Raw genomic sequence first — 13,636 nt, 5'->3', positions numbered from 1 at the left:
TGTCGGAAAGAAACAACCTTGACATAGTATTCAGTGTACTAATGAATGCAGTATAAATTTGATAGATACTGAACGTGTGATTAGCTCTAGGGTCTTTTGCTCTATCCGCAGAACTGTGTTCACTACTTTGCAGGGGTTGGCAGTCATTGGACTCCACTTTTAGCAGCCTCCTCATACACCGAATGTGGGATTCCCCTATTGCCTGTAGCACTGACAGCTGGGAGAGAGCTCAATACATCCTAGCTGCTCTGAGGGCAACATCAACTATTTTGTAAGGCTCCCTGCACATCTGCCAACTGTATGTGCAGATGACTTAAAGGTATAAAAGCTCATCTTAATTTTCAGTGCTTGTTTTCTATTAAAATACACTGAAAGATAACACTATAGATAATAATGAATTATGTCTCTACCTAAAAGTTATTAACAGTATTATGTGAATATACCATGTAAATAAATGCAACATTGCCTTTTCCTTTCTGCTTCCGAAGACCCTTATAAAGTTGTTGGTTCTTACAAACTACAATAATGGGACTGAGACAGAGTTGAACGCAAAGTGTCAGTAAATGCTCCCATGGTGTGCACGTGACAAAAAAGGTGTATGCTTGTCGAGATGCACGTGGTTGGACTATGTGTACACTGTTTCATAGCAGTCATTAAAAATTTGCGCTTGCACTATTCCTATAGAGAACAGGAGTAAGTACAAGTATGCACAAATCATCTTAGCACCCAATTTCTTTAACATGCCCTCTCTGAACTTAGCCTACGTTTCCACCCAGTTACGCCCCTTCATTTGCAAGATGAGATGTGACTAAGGGGCCTATTCATCAACACTAAAATAACGTTTTTAAGGACATTTTCCTTAAATAACGTTATTTTGGTATTCATGAACAGACTTAGCACAGGAGACATCACAGATATCTCCTTGCTAAGTTCCCCTGCGTTAATTTCCACACTCCCCATACATTAGTATGGGGATGTGGAAATTGTGGTATTCATCAAATTTCGAAAATTATGAATTTTCGGAATTTGATGCAGTTACTATTCGCCACTGTGAGGTGGCGAATAGCAGAATCGACTTACCTGTATCCGCGTGTGCAGGTCCCCCGACGAGTCCCTCCGACGCTCTGCTCCGTCCTCAGGCTCCGGAGGCTGGTCGGACATGTGTGCTCCCCAGCAGAGCACAAGAAAGTTTAGAAAAAGAAAAAAATATATAAATTTTTTTCTAATCTGTCATGCGGTCTGCTGGGAAACCACATGACAGACCAGCAGTACGAAGCCGGAGGCTGCTGCGTGGACAGGTAAGTCGGGGGGGTTGGGGTTGGTAAGCGGAGGGGGGATACACAAACTTACCGCATCTGTAGGCAGTGCTGCGCATGCGCTGGTTTTACAGATGTAACAGCGCATGCGCAGCACTGTTTCCAGATGCGATAAGGTAGTGTAGGCAGGGAAAAGTATCTATTTCCCGAAAAGCTGTCATCGCAAAAATGACAGCTTTTCGGAATAGATACTTATGGAGAGGTGGAATGATGAATTCCACCTATAGTTAGGTAGAACTCCATGCGAGTTCTAAACCTAATAATCTCCATCGAATTTTTAGGTTTAATGAATAGGCCCCTCTGTTAGGTATGACCACATCTGTACTTGCATATGCTCAGCAGCTCCGGAGTATACAGAGTGAAGGAACACGCATGATATGTCTGTAAAAATGACTTGTATGTGCAAGAATTTAAAATCATAAATGTGTGTGCATGAGGATTTGAGGAGCCTGCTTCCAGGTGGGCACATGCATACCAAGGTATGGGTAGAAGCATGTGTAAGTGTGTGTGCATCAAGATGTTTCACTACTAGTTATTGAGAATTATAGCATATTATATATTCTATATGAGACCTGTTCTGGATACAGAGAGGAATTGGGGTGGACAAATTCAATTATTCCCACTATGGCAAATGTTTACACATTACCTGGCTGTTAAATGGTCTTCCCTCATTACTACAAGTTTGTGTCCACACTATAGTGAGCTCCGGTTTTGGGACTTAAGGATAGGTTGAATGGGATTGTGCATCACCTGTTATTTGGTAACTGAATCTAACACTGTCACGTGGGAACCTAATGTGATGCAAAACTTCTTATGTATTGGACCAGCCATAATTAAGTTTATGCGTCACACTGGAATACAATAGGAGTGGTAATTAGAGCCCAGATACCAAGCCTATATATAACTAGGTTAGTGGTCACTTATTTTATGTTCTTTGGCGATCCTGAAGAAGGACCATGCTTATGACCAAATTACCTATTGATTTAAACCTATCTCCATCCTATGAAATAAATTTGAATAAAAAAATTATCTATAGTTACATAAACATTAACTCCTATTAAATCATACATTAATTGTCTAGATGTTGGATGAACAGTCCCGATTTGCATACTTCAAAATTGGTGATTCTGGTCAAATAGGTGAGAATTTTGGTGAATTGCAGCATGGTTTGGGCAGATCCAATTTAGTTCATCAATGTTATGAAGACACATTTTTTTGTTTGATTTTTAATGGGGGGGGGGGGGGGTATTTGAATTGTACTGTGAAATTATTTGATTTGAGTTGTGTCCCTTTAATACTCCATGAGTACTTGTGGTTTATTCATGGACACAAATTAGAGAATCAGAGTGTGCCTCCTGTTTGCATTTTTTCCTCTCACTTGAAGGGTAAAAGACTTTTCCAGCCGCACGTTTCCCTTAAAACATTTTTTTTCCCCTTGCGATCGTGAGCATGTAATGGAATGAGGGAGGGGACCACATGAATAAAACAGCGTTACTTTAACAAACTGCTTTAAAAGGTCTCCTTTTGATTACACAACTCACCTAGTTTTCAAAATGAAATGTTTCCTATGACCCAGATAGTCAATGCTGCGTGTTCATCCTGCATACCCATCAAAGTGACAACACTAGTTTTTGGCAAGGTAACGATGAGTTTATTTATGAGTCCCTTTTTTTATTTTTATTTTGGCTCAGGAAATGAATCAGAAGGAAAAAGCTATAAGAGTTTGGAGAGGAGTCACATGGTGTCGTGATGCTTGGCAATGAAAATTAATGTCAATGTTTTTGGAGTCAAGCCACATAACACAACATTAGCTGGTATACTTAAAGTGAGCTTCTAGACTGCTATCGAGTACACCATTTATAATATGGAAATTATATATATTTTTAATTCAGATGTGTAGCTTAGAGCCCCAAAATGCCATGCTTACAAGTGCCAGGGCTTGTATCCTGGGACTGGTAGGTAAATTTTCCCTTTAGTAGAGAGATTCCCGAACGCAGTCCCCAAGGCACCCAAACATTACAGGTTTTAGAGATATCCATGGTTGAGCACAGGTGGTTAAATCAAACTGACTGAGGTACTAATTAAGTCACCTGTGTTCAACCATGATCTCTCCAAAACCTGAACTGCTGGGGAGCCTTGAAGACCACGTTTGGGAACCACTGCTGTAATATATTAATTTTATTAAAATGCTTCGAGGGGTTCATAATTTGGCCAAAACTAATGGGTAACTTTTCAGGTGAATTTGTCTAAAAAGCTCAATAATGGGTTGTTGATGTGGAACAGGTATGGTAAGGTGTAAATAATATGAGATCTGGTAAGAACTTACCCTTGTTATCTCTATTTCTACGAAGTCCATAGGGTTCCACAGGATACCTTGGGTATAGGTGTGACGTCAATCATCATAGAGTTAAGCTTTTCAGCCTCCCAGGATGCACTAGGTCCCCCTCCTATACCCCGCCCCCGAGCCAAGGCACCTCAGTTTTTTACCAAGCCATAGGCCGGAGGAGGAGAAGGAAGAGAGAGAAAAAAGATCTGGACACACACAAGAATCACATTCTCACCAGAGGGAGACGGAAAAACCGGTGACCAGAGCAAAGCCCATCTGCAGCACAGGTGCGACAGGGCGGGAGTCCTGTGGAACCCTATGGACTTCGTAGAAATAGAGATAACAAGGGTAAGTTCTTACCATATCTCATATTTTCTACTTCAGGGTCCATAGGGTATCCACCCTTGGGGATGTCCCAAAGCAGTATCCTTTAAGGGTGGGGACCTTGGGGATGTCCCAAAGCAGTATCCTTTAAGGGTGGGGACGCTCCTGTGCAGAAAGGAGAATCCGCCGCCCGAAGGAAGCATCCTGAGAGGCGAAGGTGTCAAACCTGTAATACCTCACGAAGGTATGGGACCACGTAGCAGCCTTGCAGATCTGAACTGCAGAGGCACCACGTCGAGCTGCCCACGAAGGACCCACAGACCTAGTGGAATGAGCCTTCAGAGAAGGAGGAACAGGTAGGCCTTCATGAAGATAAGCTTCAGAAATAGCCATACGGATCCAGGCTGCCAAAGTTTGCTTAGTCTGAGAACCAGTGCCACCTGGGCCACGCGGGAGCTATCAACAGGAGCGTCCCTCCTTCCTGTTTGAATTTCCGGATTACCCGTGGAAGAAGGGAGACCGGAGGGAACAGGTATGCGAACCGGAAGGTCCACCGGACGGACAGAGCATCCACCAGAGACGCCCCTTCGTCTCTTGTGCGAGACCCGTACACCGGCAACTTGTTGTTGTGCCGGGACGCCATGAGGTAGATCTCTGGAAGACCCCATCTGTCCACCAGCAGTTGAAAAACGTCCGGGTGCAGGGACCATTCCCCCGGATGAAAGTCCTGGCGACTTAGAAAGTCCGCTCTGCTGCGGTCCGCTGTCCCAGGGGGTAGTGGAAGTGCAGGTTGGTCGCCTGGCTCCACGCTGCAGCCAGTCCCCAGGGAGCCCCCTGCCTGGGGACTTAGGACCATGTGACCAGCAGGGACCCACCGCGGGACCCCGCTGCTTACCTTTGCCCCCCTGGAATCCGGCCATGGTCCGGAACATCTGGGGTCACCGCTAGCTGTGACCCCAGATGCTCACCAGCATCCCCGGATTGGTACCGGCGTTCTGGTACCGACGGGGGTGTAGGGAAGACAGCATGGACGTCAGGACTGACTGTCCATGCTGTACATCCAGATGTGCAGCCACAGCTGCATAGAAGAAAGCTTCAGGGGCTCTTCTAGCCCCCCACTCCGACAGGTGCACCCGACTCTGGCCGGGCACCAAACTAAACTGAGGTGCCTTGGCTCGGGGGCGGGGTATAGGAGGGGGACCTAGTGCATCCTGGGAGGCTGAAAAGCTTAACTCTATGGTGCCCGATGACTGACGTCACACCTATACCCAAGGTATCCTGTTGATACCCTATGGACCCTGAAGTAGAAAATGGGACAGGTAAGTGGAGGTGTAAATAATGCGGGACAGGTACGGAAACGTGTAAATAATGGGACAGTGATCTGGTGGTGTAAATGACATGGGACAAGTACGTGGAGGTGTAAATGATGTGGGACAGGTACATGGAGGTGTAAATGATAAGGAACATGAATGTGGGGGTGTAAATGATGTGGGACAGGTACGTGGAGGTGTAAATGATGTGGGACAGGTACGTGGAGGTGTAAATGATGTGGGACAGGTACATGGAGGTATAAATGATGTGTGACATGTACGTAGAGATGGGAGAGAGGTTTCTGAAATTGCAGATGAGATGTAAAAGTGTTTAGTCCAACTCTTTGCAAACTTGTATAGAAATACTGAAACATTTCTATTCAGACATTTTCTGTACCCCAAAAATGCTGGAAAGACTTTAATTTGCTGAAAAACTCTTGGTTAGTGAAGTTTTTAAAAAATTAATAAAAATCTAACAGCCTTCTATATGGACCTGCTATCTCACTTTTGGGGTCCAGGATGATTTCCCCACTTTTTCATGCACTTCTCCCAGGTCACTTTTTGTAGAAAAACTGTGCAACCTTGCTGCGAGTACAGCGAATTGGCATTTCTAATTGGGGTGTGCATTCACGCAATGTATGCGAGTTACAGGACGCAAGTTCACTTTTGTAAACTCGCTAATTGATTTGACCCTGTCGTATTTAAAAAAAAAAAAAAAAAAAAAAAAGAATAAGCCCAATGCACACTATGTGATTGCTGGTGAGGGGAAACTAAAGTGGAGCGTTATTGTGCAAAATAATATTAGCTGGATCAGTTTAGGAAAGAAAGAATATTCTGTGCAGACAGAATATACCAATTATAGGTATGAAGTAAAATACAGATGTACTCACGCAAGTAAAAGCTGTGCTGCTGAAACTTGACATAAAAAGTTTTTAGAACATAAACGTTAAGGCCCCCGGACACAGGGATGCAATATAGCTGCCAATCCGACAGATTGGAACGATATCGCAGCTATACCGTTCGGCGTGTTGGCATGATATCGTCCGTCGCTCCTCCAGATCTTTCTGCATGCACATGAGATCTGGAGAATCGACGAACTATCCCATGCTGGTCGGGCACCGTACCGCTCTGTGTGTGGACCACCCGATATGTCGGCCATCTGATCGTGCATCGCATCGCTGGGTGCACATCGCACCGTGTATGGGGTGGGGTTACTTCATCTCTCTATTCCCTCTCATCTGTCTATTTCTCTTATCAGCACTATATTTTATTATATAGATTATCAGGGACGGATTGGGAGGAAATCAAGCCTAGGAAATATCTAGAAGCAGCCCTGATCTTCCAGTAATTTTGGGATCGCATCGCTGGGTACACATCGTACTGTGTGTACCCAGCTTTACTCACAAAAACCCTATGGAAGCAAATATTATAAAATTATACAATAAGGATCAATCAAGTAAGCTGCATGATAGGCTTTTATACTTTCCATGGTTACCTGTCTCATAGCTATGGACTTTGAAATCACATAAAATCAGATCAGCTGTAACTGGTTAAGTGTCCTATGCACTGTCACTCCCCTGCCCCCACAACACAAAATGTGAGATACAATGACAAGTGTTACAGAGAGGGCAAGAGGTACATGGATGGTGATGGTGAAAGATAGCAGCACAAACAGGACCGGGGGTTCAACAGAAGCAGTCATCATGCAGACTGACATTTTGTGATGTAAAAAGGGTATGGGGAGCACGAGCTGATAAATCCTGTGCTATGTAATCCTAGATAAACATCACAGCACACTGTGTATAATAGCTCTCAATAACAACACCTTGTCTTCAGAAACAGAGGGAGCATTGAGGAGATAACAAACTAGGGATCGCTGACTCTCGGAGCACATGGTTTTATTGAAACACTCGACAGCCCTGGGATCTTTCCTTAGGATGCCTTGAGGGATTTCTGGCTTTCACACTGGCATCAAAAACAATAGCTTGATTTTAAGACATTTGGGCAGATTGTTACAACTGCAATATAAACCTATGTCACACAGCTGGTGAGGTTAGAGGAAAGAGAAAGGGACATGGCTGGAGGAAGTGATGTGTTTGTTAGGACAGCAACCACAAACTGAAAGGACCTTTGTATGTTTCTGGTTGTTTTATTCCATGACCACTAGCTGAACTGTTAAGGTGCCCACACACATAGCGATATTTTACACGATTTGGCCGATTTCGACGAATCGTGACGACGAATCAGGTAAAAAAAGTACAAATCGTGAGTTTATACTCACGAGCACGATGCCGATGCGCGTCCCCGCTCGTCGTACATCGCATCTTCTGATCTGCCGTGCTGTAGGGCAGATTAGCCAATCTGGGATACAATGCATTGGCTGCAAGATGGATCTTTAGACAGATTGGACATTTTTAACTCCAAATCGTGATCACGACGGCAAGGGAGCTCCCGTGAAAGTTCATGAGGAAATTGACCATAAAATCGTATCGTGAGGACATCGTTTTGTGTATGGGCACCATTAGTCTAGTCTTACTAACAAGCAGATTATTAAGGAGAAGGTAAAGCACCCATTCTGGATTGGGTTAGCCCTGCTTGCTGAGGTTTAGCAAAAAAAATTCACGTAATCATAACAGTGCAACGACCTTTTGAATGAGAGTTGGATAATTAGGTTTCTATACCGGATGTAATAAAACCAGTGCTTTAACAGACCACACATTTAATTCATAGCTGTGGCACACCTCAGTCCGTGTCAGAAACACCAAAATCTCTATCAGAGGACAAACATAACAAGACAGATTTTGGTACAATTAAGCAAGTTATTCTTCAGTTCAATAACATGGTAAAAATGCTTTAAATTAACATGATTAATTATAATGAACTTGTTTATAAATGTTTGAAAATCACTGAACATTATACTTGTGGTTATCAATTTTAAAATGAGTTAGATCTTGATAATGCTGGTTCTTCACAGTGTAATAGAAAAAAGAAACCGTAACAAACATGCCACCAGCAAACTATTTATTTTATTTATTTATTAACAGTTTCTTATATAGCGCAGCATATTCCGTTGCGCTTTACAATTGTACGCATTAATAGAACAAAACTGGGTAATAACAGACAGATATATAGGTAGGAAGGCCCTGCTCGCAAACTTACAATCACACTACAAATTATACTCTTATAACCAGAGGACAGCTACACGTAAGAGAAATAGATATGCAGCATATGCCAGAGAATACAAAACTCTTTTACAGTGGAGGAAGCATTATTCTTATAATATATGGGAGATGTATCAAGCCTTGGAGAGAGGTAAAGTGGAGAAGTTGCCCAAAACAGCCAATCAGCTGTCATTTCATAGATATCTCTAGATAAATGAGAGTAAGAAGCTGATTGGTTACTTTGGGTAACTACTCCACTTTATCTTTATCCAAGGCTTGATATATCTCACCCTGTGTGTTAAGCTAGATGCTCATTGCTCAAGTTGTGGTAACAGATTGAAATGTAAAGATATTCTAAAATCAGGATTCATTTGGGATGAGTGAAAGATTCAGGTCGTAAATCAAGATGAAGCTGCAATTTTACCATTCAGAAGTAATCACTTCAACTATCTAAAATCCAGGTGAAATTTTATGTTTAGCTCAATTTCCATTATACAATTAAGAGTAACAGTGCCACCACTGCTCTGTAGTTGGCGGAATCTTATAAGATGTTTGCATTAAGAAGATGGTTTTGGGGCATATATATATATATATATATATATATATATATATACACATACATACACACTATAGCCTAGCAAGGAAGTCTAAGCTACCTGTTCTGTGTATTTCTGCCCATTTAATGACTTTTGAGGTTTTTGTCCTCATCCACATGGATAATAGCATATCATTTACCCTTGACTGAAGTCTGGTTCTCCTCCGCATGTACCATCCATCTATAATTAAGCACCATCGCTATGTTATCGGCCACATCCTGATATCTACGAGAGAGGCCATTGCACAAAACTGGATAAACCCTACTACCCTTCCACTTCCAAAGTCACAGCTAATATATAATATCATTTCAAGATGGAAACCTTGGGGATGCTTTACTCTACAGCCTCTCCCATGATTAAATGGCATGATGGCAAAATTATACTATGAAAGGGGAAGGTGTCCCTAAATCTTGTTTGCCTTCTGGGACACAACCCATGACCTTTATTCTAACTAAAATGCAATTCCATCCTTTTTTTCTGCCCGTTTTGACTGGAGAGCCCCTCCCGGATATTTAACCTCTTGTCCACTTGTTATATTGTCTTCTCAATGTTTCTGACATTTGTTATCTGAATTTAAGTAATACAGAGACTTTTCCCTGTCTTGTATACTGTCCCCCTAACTTTCCTTTTTTCTGCCCCTTGAACTTCCCTATTTTAAAAAACTTTCAATAAAATTTTAATAATGGGGAAAAAATAAATAAATAAATAAAAAAAAAAAAAAAGGTTTTTGTAAAGCTTCCTGCTGTATAAAACAAAAGTACTCAGGAATGCTTTGGTGAGGCTTGGTAAGTAAATGCAAGCTATGGCCATCTACAACTCTCAATGATAAATAGTGCCACTCAAAAAAAAAAATGGGTTGGGTACGGGATCCAGACAATCACAATGCAGACGATCAGTATACAGACAATGGCAACCAGACAGATTTTGGCAAGTATTCTAACCCCAGTCCACCCCTCCCGCAGCAGAACTGTAACTGTCCCCTCCCGCAGCCTAACCCTAACCACCCCCCACCTGCAGCTTAACTCTAACCCTTCCCCTAGTGCCTAACCCAACCCTATTACTCACTGTCAAAATCTGTCAGATTGTGAGTGTCAGGATGCCGCAGTTGGTGTTGTGACCGTCGGCATTCTGACAGTCGGGATCCTGAGTACATCCCCAAAAAATCCCTATACTATTTGATATGGGCAGCACAAATGGTGTAATGGTTAGCACTACTGCCTCACAGCACTAAGGTCTTGGGTTTGATTCCCACTACGGCCCTAACTGTGGGGAGTTTGTATATTCTCCCTGTGCTTGTGTGGGTTTCCTCCCACAATACAAAAATACTGGTAGGTGTAATGGCCCCTAACAAAAAATTAACACTAGTGTGTGTGTATGTAGTAGGGAATATAGAATGTAAGCTCCGCTGAGGTGAATAGTCAAATATTCTCTGTAGAGTGCTGCAAAATATATGTGCGCTATAAAAATAATTGGTAATAATAAAAAAATATAGATGGTATATCAAACACCTACCTTCAAGTCTCTATATACTACAAAGCGATTGTGCATGTGTTCCAAGCCAAGGATAATTTCAGCAGCATAAAACCTCATCTCCTTCTCCGAGAAGACACCATGTTGGGAGAGGTGGTAGTGCAAATCACCCCCTGAAATACACAAGTAAATTTGAAGATTAATTTACGACCCATAAATACATTGGTAAATAAATGGGTACATTTAATATACAACATGCTATAATGTGTGTGTTTGTACACACACACACGTGTGTATGAAATCTTTCCACTCATAACCCAAAGTCTGCAAGGATAGGTCATGTTAACCCAATAGTTGTAGCTCGAACCATATATGCCACAATGATACCTTTTTCCTCTTGGGCTGTTCCTACAACAAAGCTCTCAGCAATGAAGGAATATCCTTTAGTTTGGTAGGAGCCACTTATTCCATTACTAAAGAATTCTTTATTTTCCCCAGACCACATTGATCCATGGTTAATAGAACCTTAACTATGCAGAACAGAGAGATACACAACTCTTGATGCTGCTAAATCAGGCAGAATGAAAACATAGTATCCACACAAACAGAAAGGCTACACTCACAGGATGGGAGTGCAATGTGATGGTAACGATACTGTACAAATTGTCCAGACAAAGTTGAAAGTGTTTTGCATTTTTTATTCTACTGGCCAGTTTGTCCGGTAAATTAGAAAATGTTTAACTTTGTTAAACTATTCAGTTCTAATTATTAAACATACTGTAGAAATGAAAGAACAGAATGATTGCCTCTTAATGTCATTTATACAACTGCTATTTTGCTGGAAACATCTTAAAAGGATGAATGAGAACAATTAAATTACTAGAAATTGAAGCAAATATCATCTTGTGATATTCCCTGGCATATCCTATGTAACGTCTCTTGTAATGAAAGGCTGCAATCTGCCACAGTTATGTTATTATTATTAATATATTGGCACACAGAGGTTAATGAATGCCAGTCATTGTAAAGCACATGAAGCAATCTCCCGGATTTCAAAAACCAAATAATGTTTGTTTTTTCCTTATAATTACATAATGCCCTTCAAATTGCCTCCTTGAAAAATGACTGTTGTGATTAAATGTAGCCATTGTCTTTGTGGGAGAGACAAACAGTCTCCTCGATTGCTTGCATGCAAGGTTAGGATGAATTTGTATAACTAATTCTACTTAAATCATTTCTGTGATTCCAATAAAGCCTGGAGCTCTATTGGGAGTTGCTGTTCTCTCGAATGGTAAAGTCCACTGATGACACAATATGTACTACTGTCTCGTTCAGCCATTTGTAGTTGCATGGGTGTTCCAGCCCACATCTTCATGAGAAAACAGAACTCATTTTAATAACTGAATCTAGAATGCTGGTGGGAGATGGTCTCTGCACAAATAGGACAGCTTCAGTGTACTACAATATGGAAAATATTCTTCCTAGATTGAGTTTTCCTTTAAAAACAAAAAAAACAAACAGACTAACAAAAAAACACATTCAGTATGTCGATAAAACAGTGAGTCACTTACCTTCATTCAGCTACGGTGGTGCAGTAGAGTTGCGGTATGCCAACCCGTATTTCCAACCCTCCCCCGGCAGCCTAACCCTAATGTCGGCACTGCCGAATTTTGGCAAAACAGATGATTTTTTTTTTAACATATTTACATTTTGCAGATGTCAACATGTTCAATATCAACATTCCAACAATGTCGACATCATAACTGTTGACATCCTGGTGTCTACATTTTTACTGACAATATTTTGAATGTTGATATTGTGATCGCATCCCTTCAAATCATCTCTATGCTAACACACATGAAGAGAGTGTATATACAAAAATAGGTAGTGACCATGTGCCCTTATTGAAGACAAGCATGGACAAGCAGTCTTAGCAAGCCTTTACCGAGTGGAAGTTCTGCATTGTAAGTCTCCAGTAACACCGGCATAACTCACAGTATCACCCTGTATTCTTATACTTTCACTCTGGTGTTACTATCTCCTCATTCACAAAAGTGGTCCTTAGCGTATGGCTACAAACCAGTCATTTTAAAAAATATATACATTTCTTTTTGGTCTCTAAATTGTATCTATAGGAACTAGGTGGGATGGTTTAAATGTCAAGAATGGTGGGTATTTTTGGTTGTGACCAAGAATTGTTTTCTTTTCATGCCAAAGATGATTTAATTGAGCCTCCTCATCCCCCTATTTCCATCCTTGACTCTGTCAGCTGTTGAAATGACCTAAATGCTGCTCTCTTTAATAAAATCCAGCTCAGTAAATAGAAAAATTCCTTCAGGTTTGCTGTATTGTGTACCTTCCACATCCTTATGGCAGTGCCAACATACATACACTATACATGGGTAAGAGTAGCTGGTACTTACAGTACATATCCTTGAGGGACCACATATACTATTATTACTACTACTGGAAAATGTTGAATGGCAATAACAAGTAGAACATTTACAATGAACTTGCCTGACAATGCAAAGGTCAAAACTGTCAATGTAATTTATTCTTCTCATATCCTGCAGTATGCCAACTGAGTGTATGAGTGTAGCCTGCCCTAAAGCATCTATCTCACAACACTACAAAGTCACAGTATCTATACAATTTAAAGATCCAAATCCTCCTTTGGTATTACATGAAGTACTTGATCTACTGATGTCAATGGTAGTGCACACTCTTTGCAGTGAATGTACACTACTTTTAATATTGTTCCTGCTTATTATTAAAACAGAAACTACAGTGATGAGATACGAAAATACACATAATCCGTCATATGTTACCATTCATCAGATCCAAGATGAAGCAGAGCTTGTCAGGTGTATGGAAGGCGTAAGTCATGCACACTATGAATGGACAGTCCTGCAAATAAAGAGAGTCAATTTATTCCACATGAAAAGTACAATGGCCCAAACTAAATACACTATGTTAGATTATATGCACATGTAACATGTTCATCACGGTTATGAAGATAAACCACACAAACAAAAAAATAAATACGTATGACTATTAGTCAACTGGTAGCCTACAGCTTCCAAACATACCAGATATCTCTGTTTTGACATGTAAATATTTATACAAGCAAACT

General features: G+C 41.2%; 1 protein-coding gene across 2 annotated transcripts in view; it reads right to left on the bottom strand.

Moving 5' to 3' along the window:
- The window catches only part of GRK3 (G protein-coupled receptor kinase 3), a 278,817-nt gene that overhangs the window by 42,289 nt on the left and 222,892 nt on the right, over positions 1–13,636 (bottom strand). For both annotated transcript variants that reach the window (XM_088467892.1, XM_088467893.1), the window contains 2 exons: positions 13,332–13,410; positions 10,546–10,676 (listed from right to left, as the gene is read on the bottom strand). In XM_088467892.1, coding sequence (XP_088324018.1) covers positions 10,546–10,676; positions 13,332–13,410 — 210 coding nt within the window. The remainder of the gene's footprint in view (positions 1–10,545; positions 10,677–13,331; positions 13,411–13,636) is intronic.

This window comes from Taudactylus pleione, unplaced genomic scaffold (genome assembly GCF_031769625.1).
Source record: "Taudactylus pleione unplaced genomic scaffold, aTauple2 ptg000078l, whole genome shotgun sequence".
NCBI lineage: Eukaryota > Metazoa > Chordata > Amphibia > Anura > Myobatrachidae > Taudactylus > Taudactylus pleione.
The sequence above is the reverse complement of the archived record's forward strand: the minus strand, read 5'-3'. Positions and strand labels throughout refer to the sequence as shown.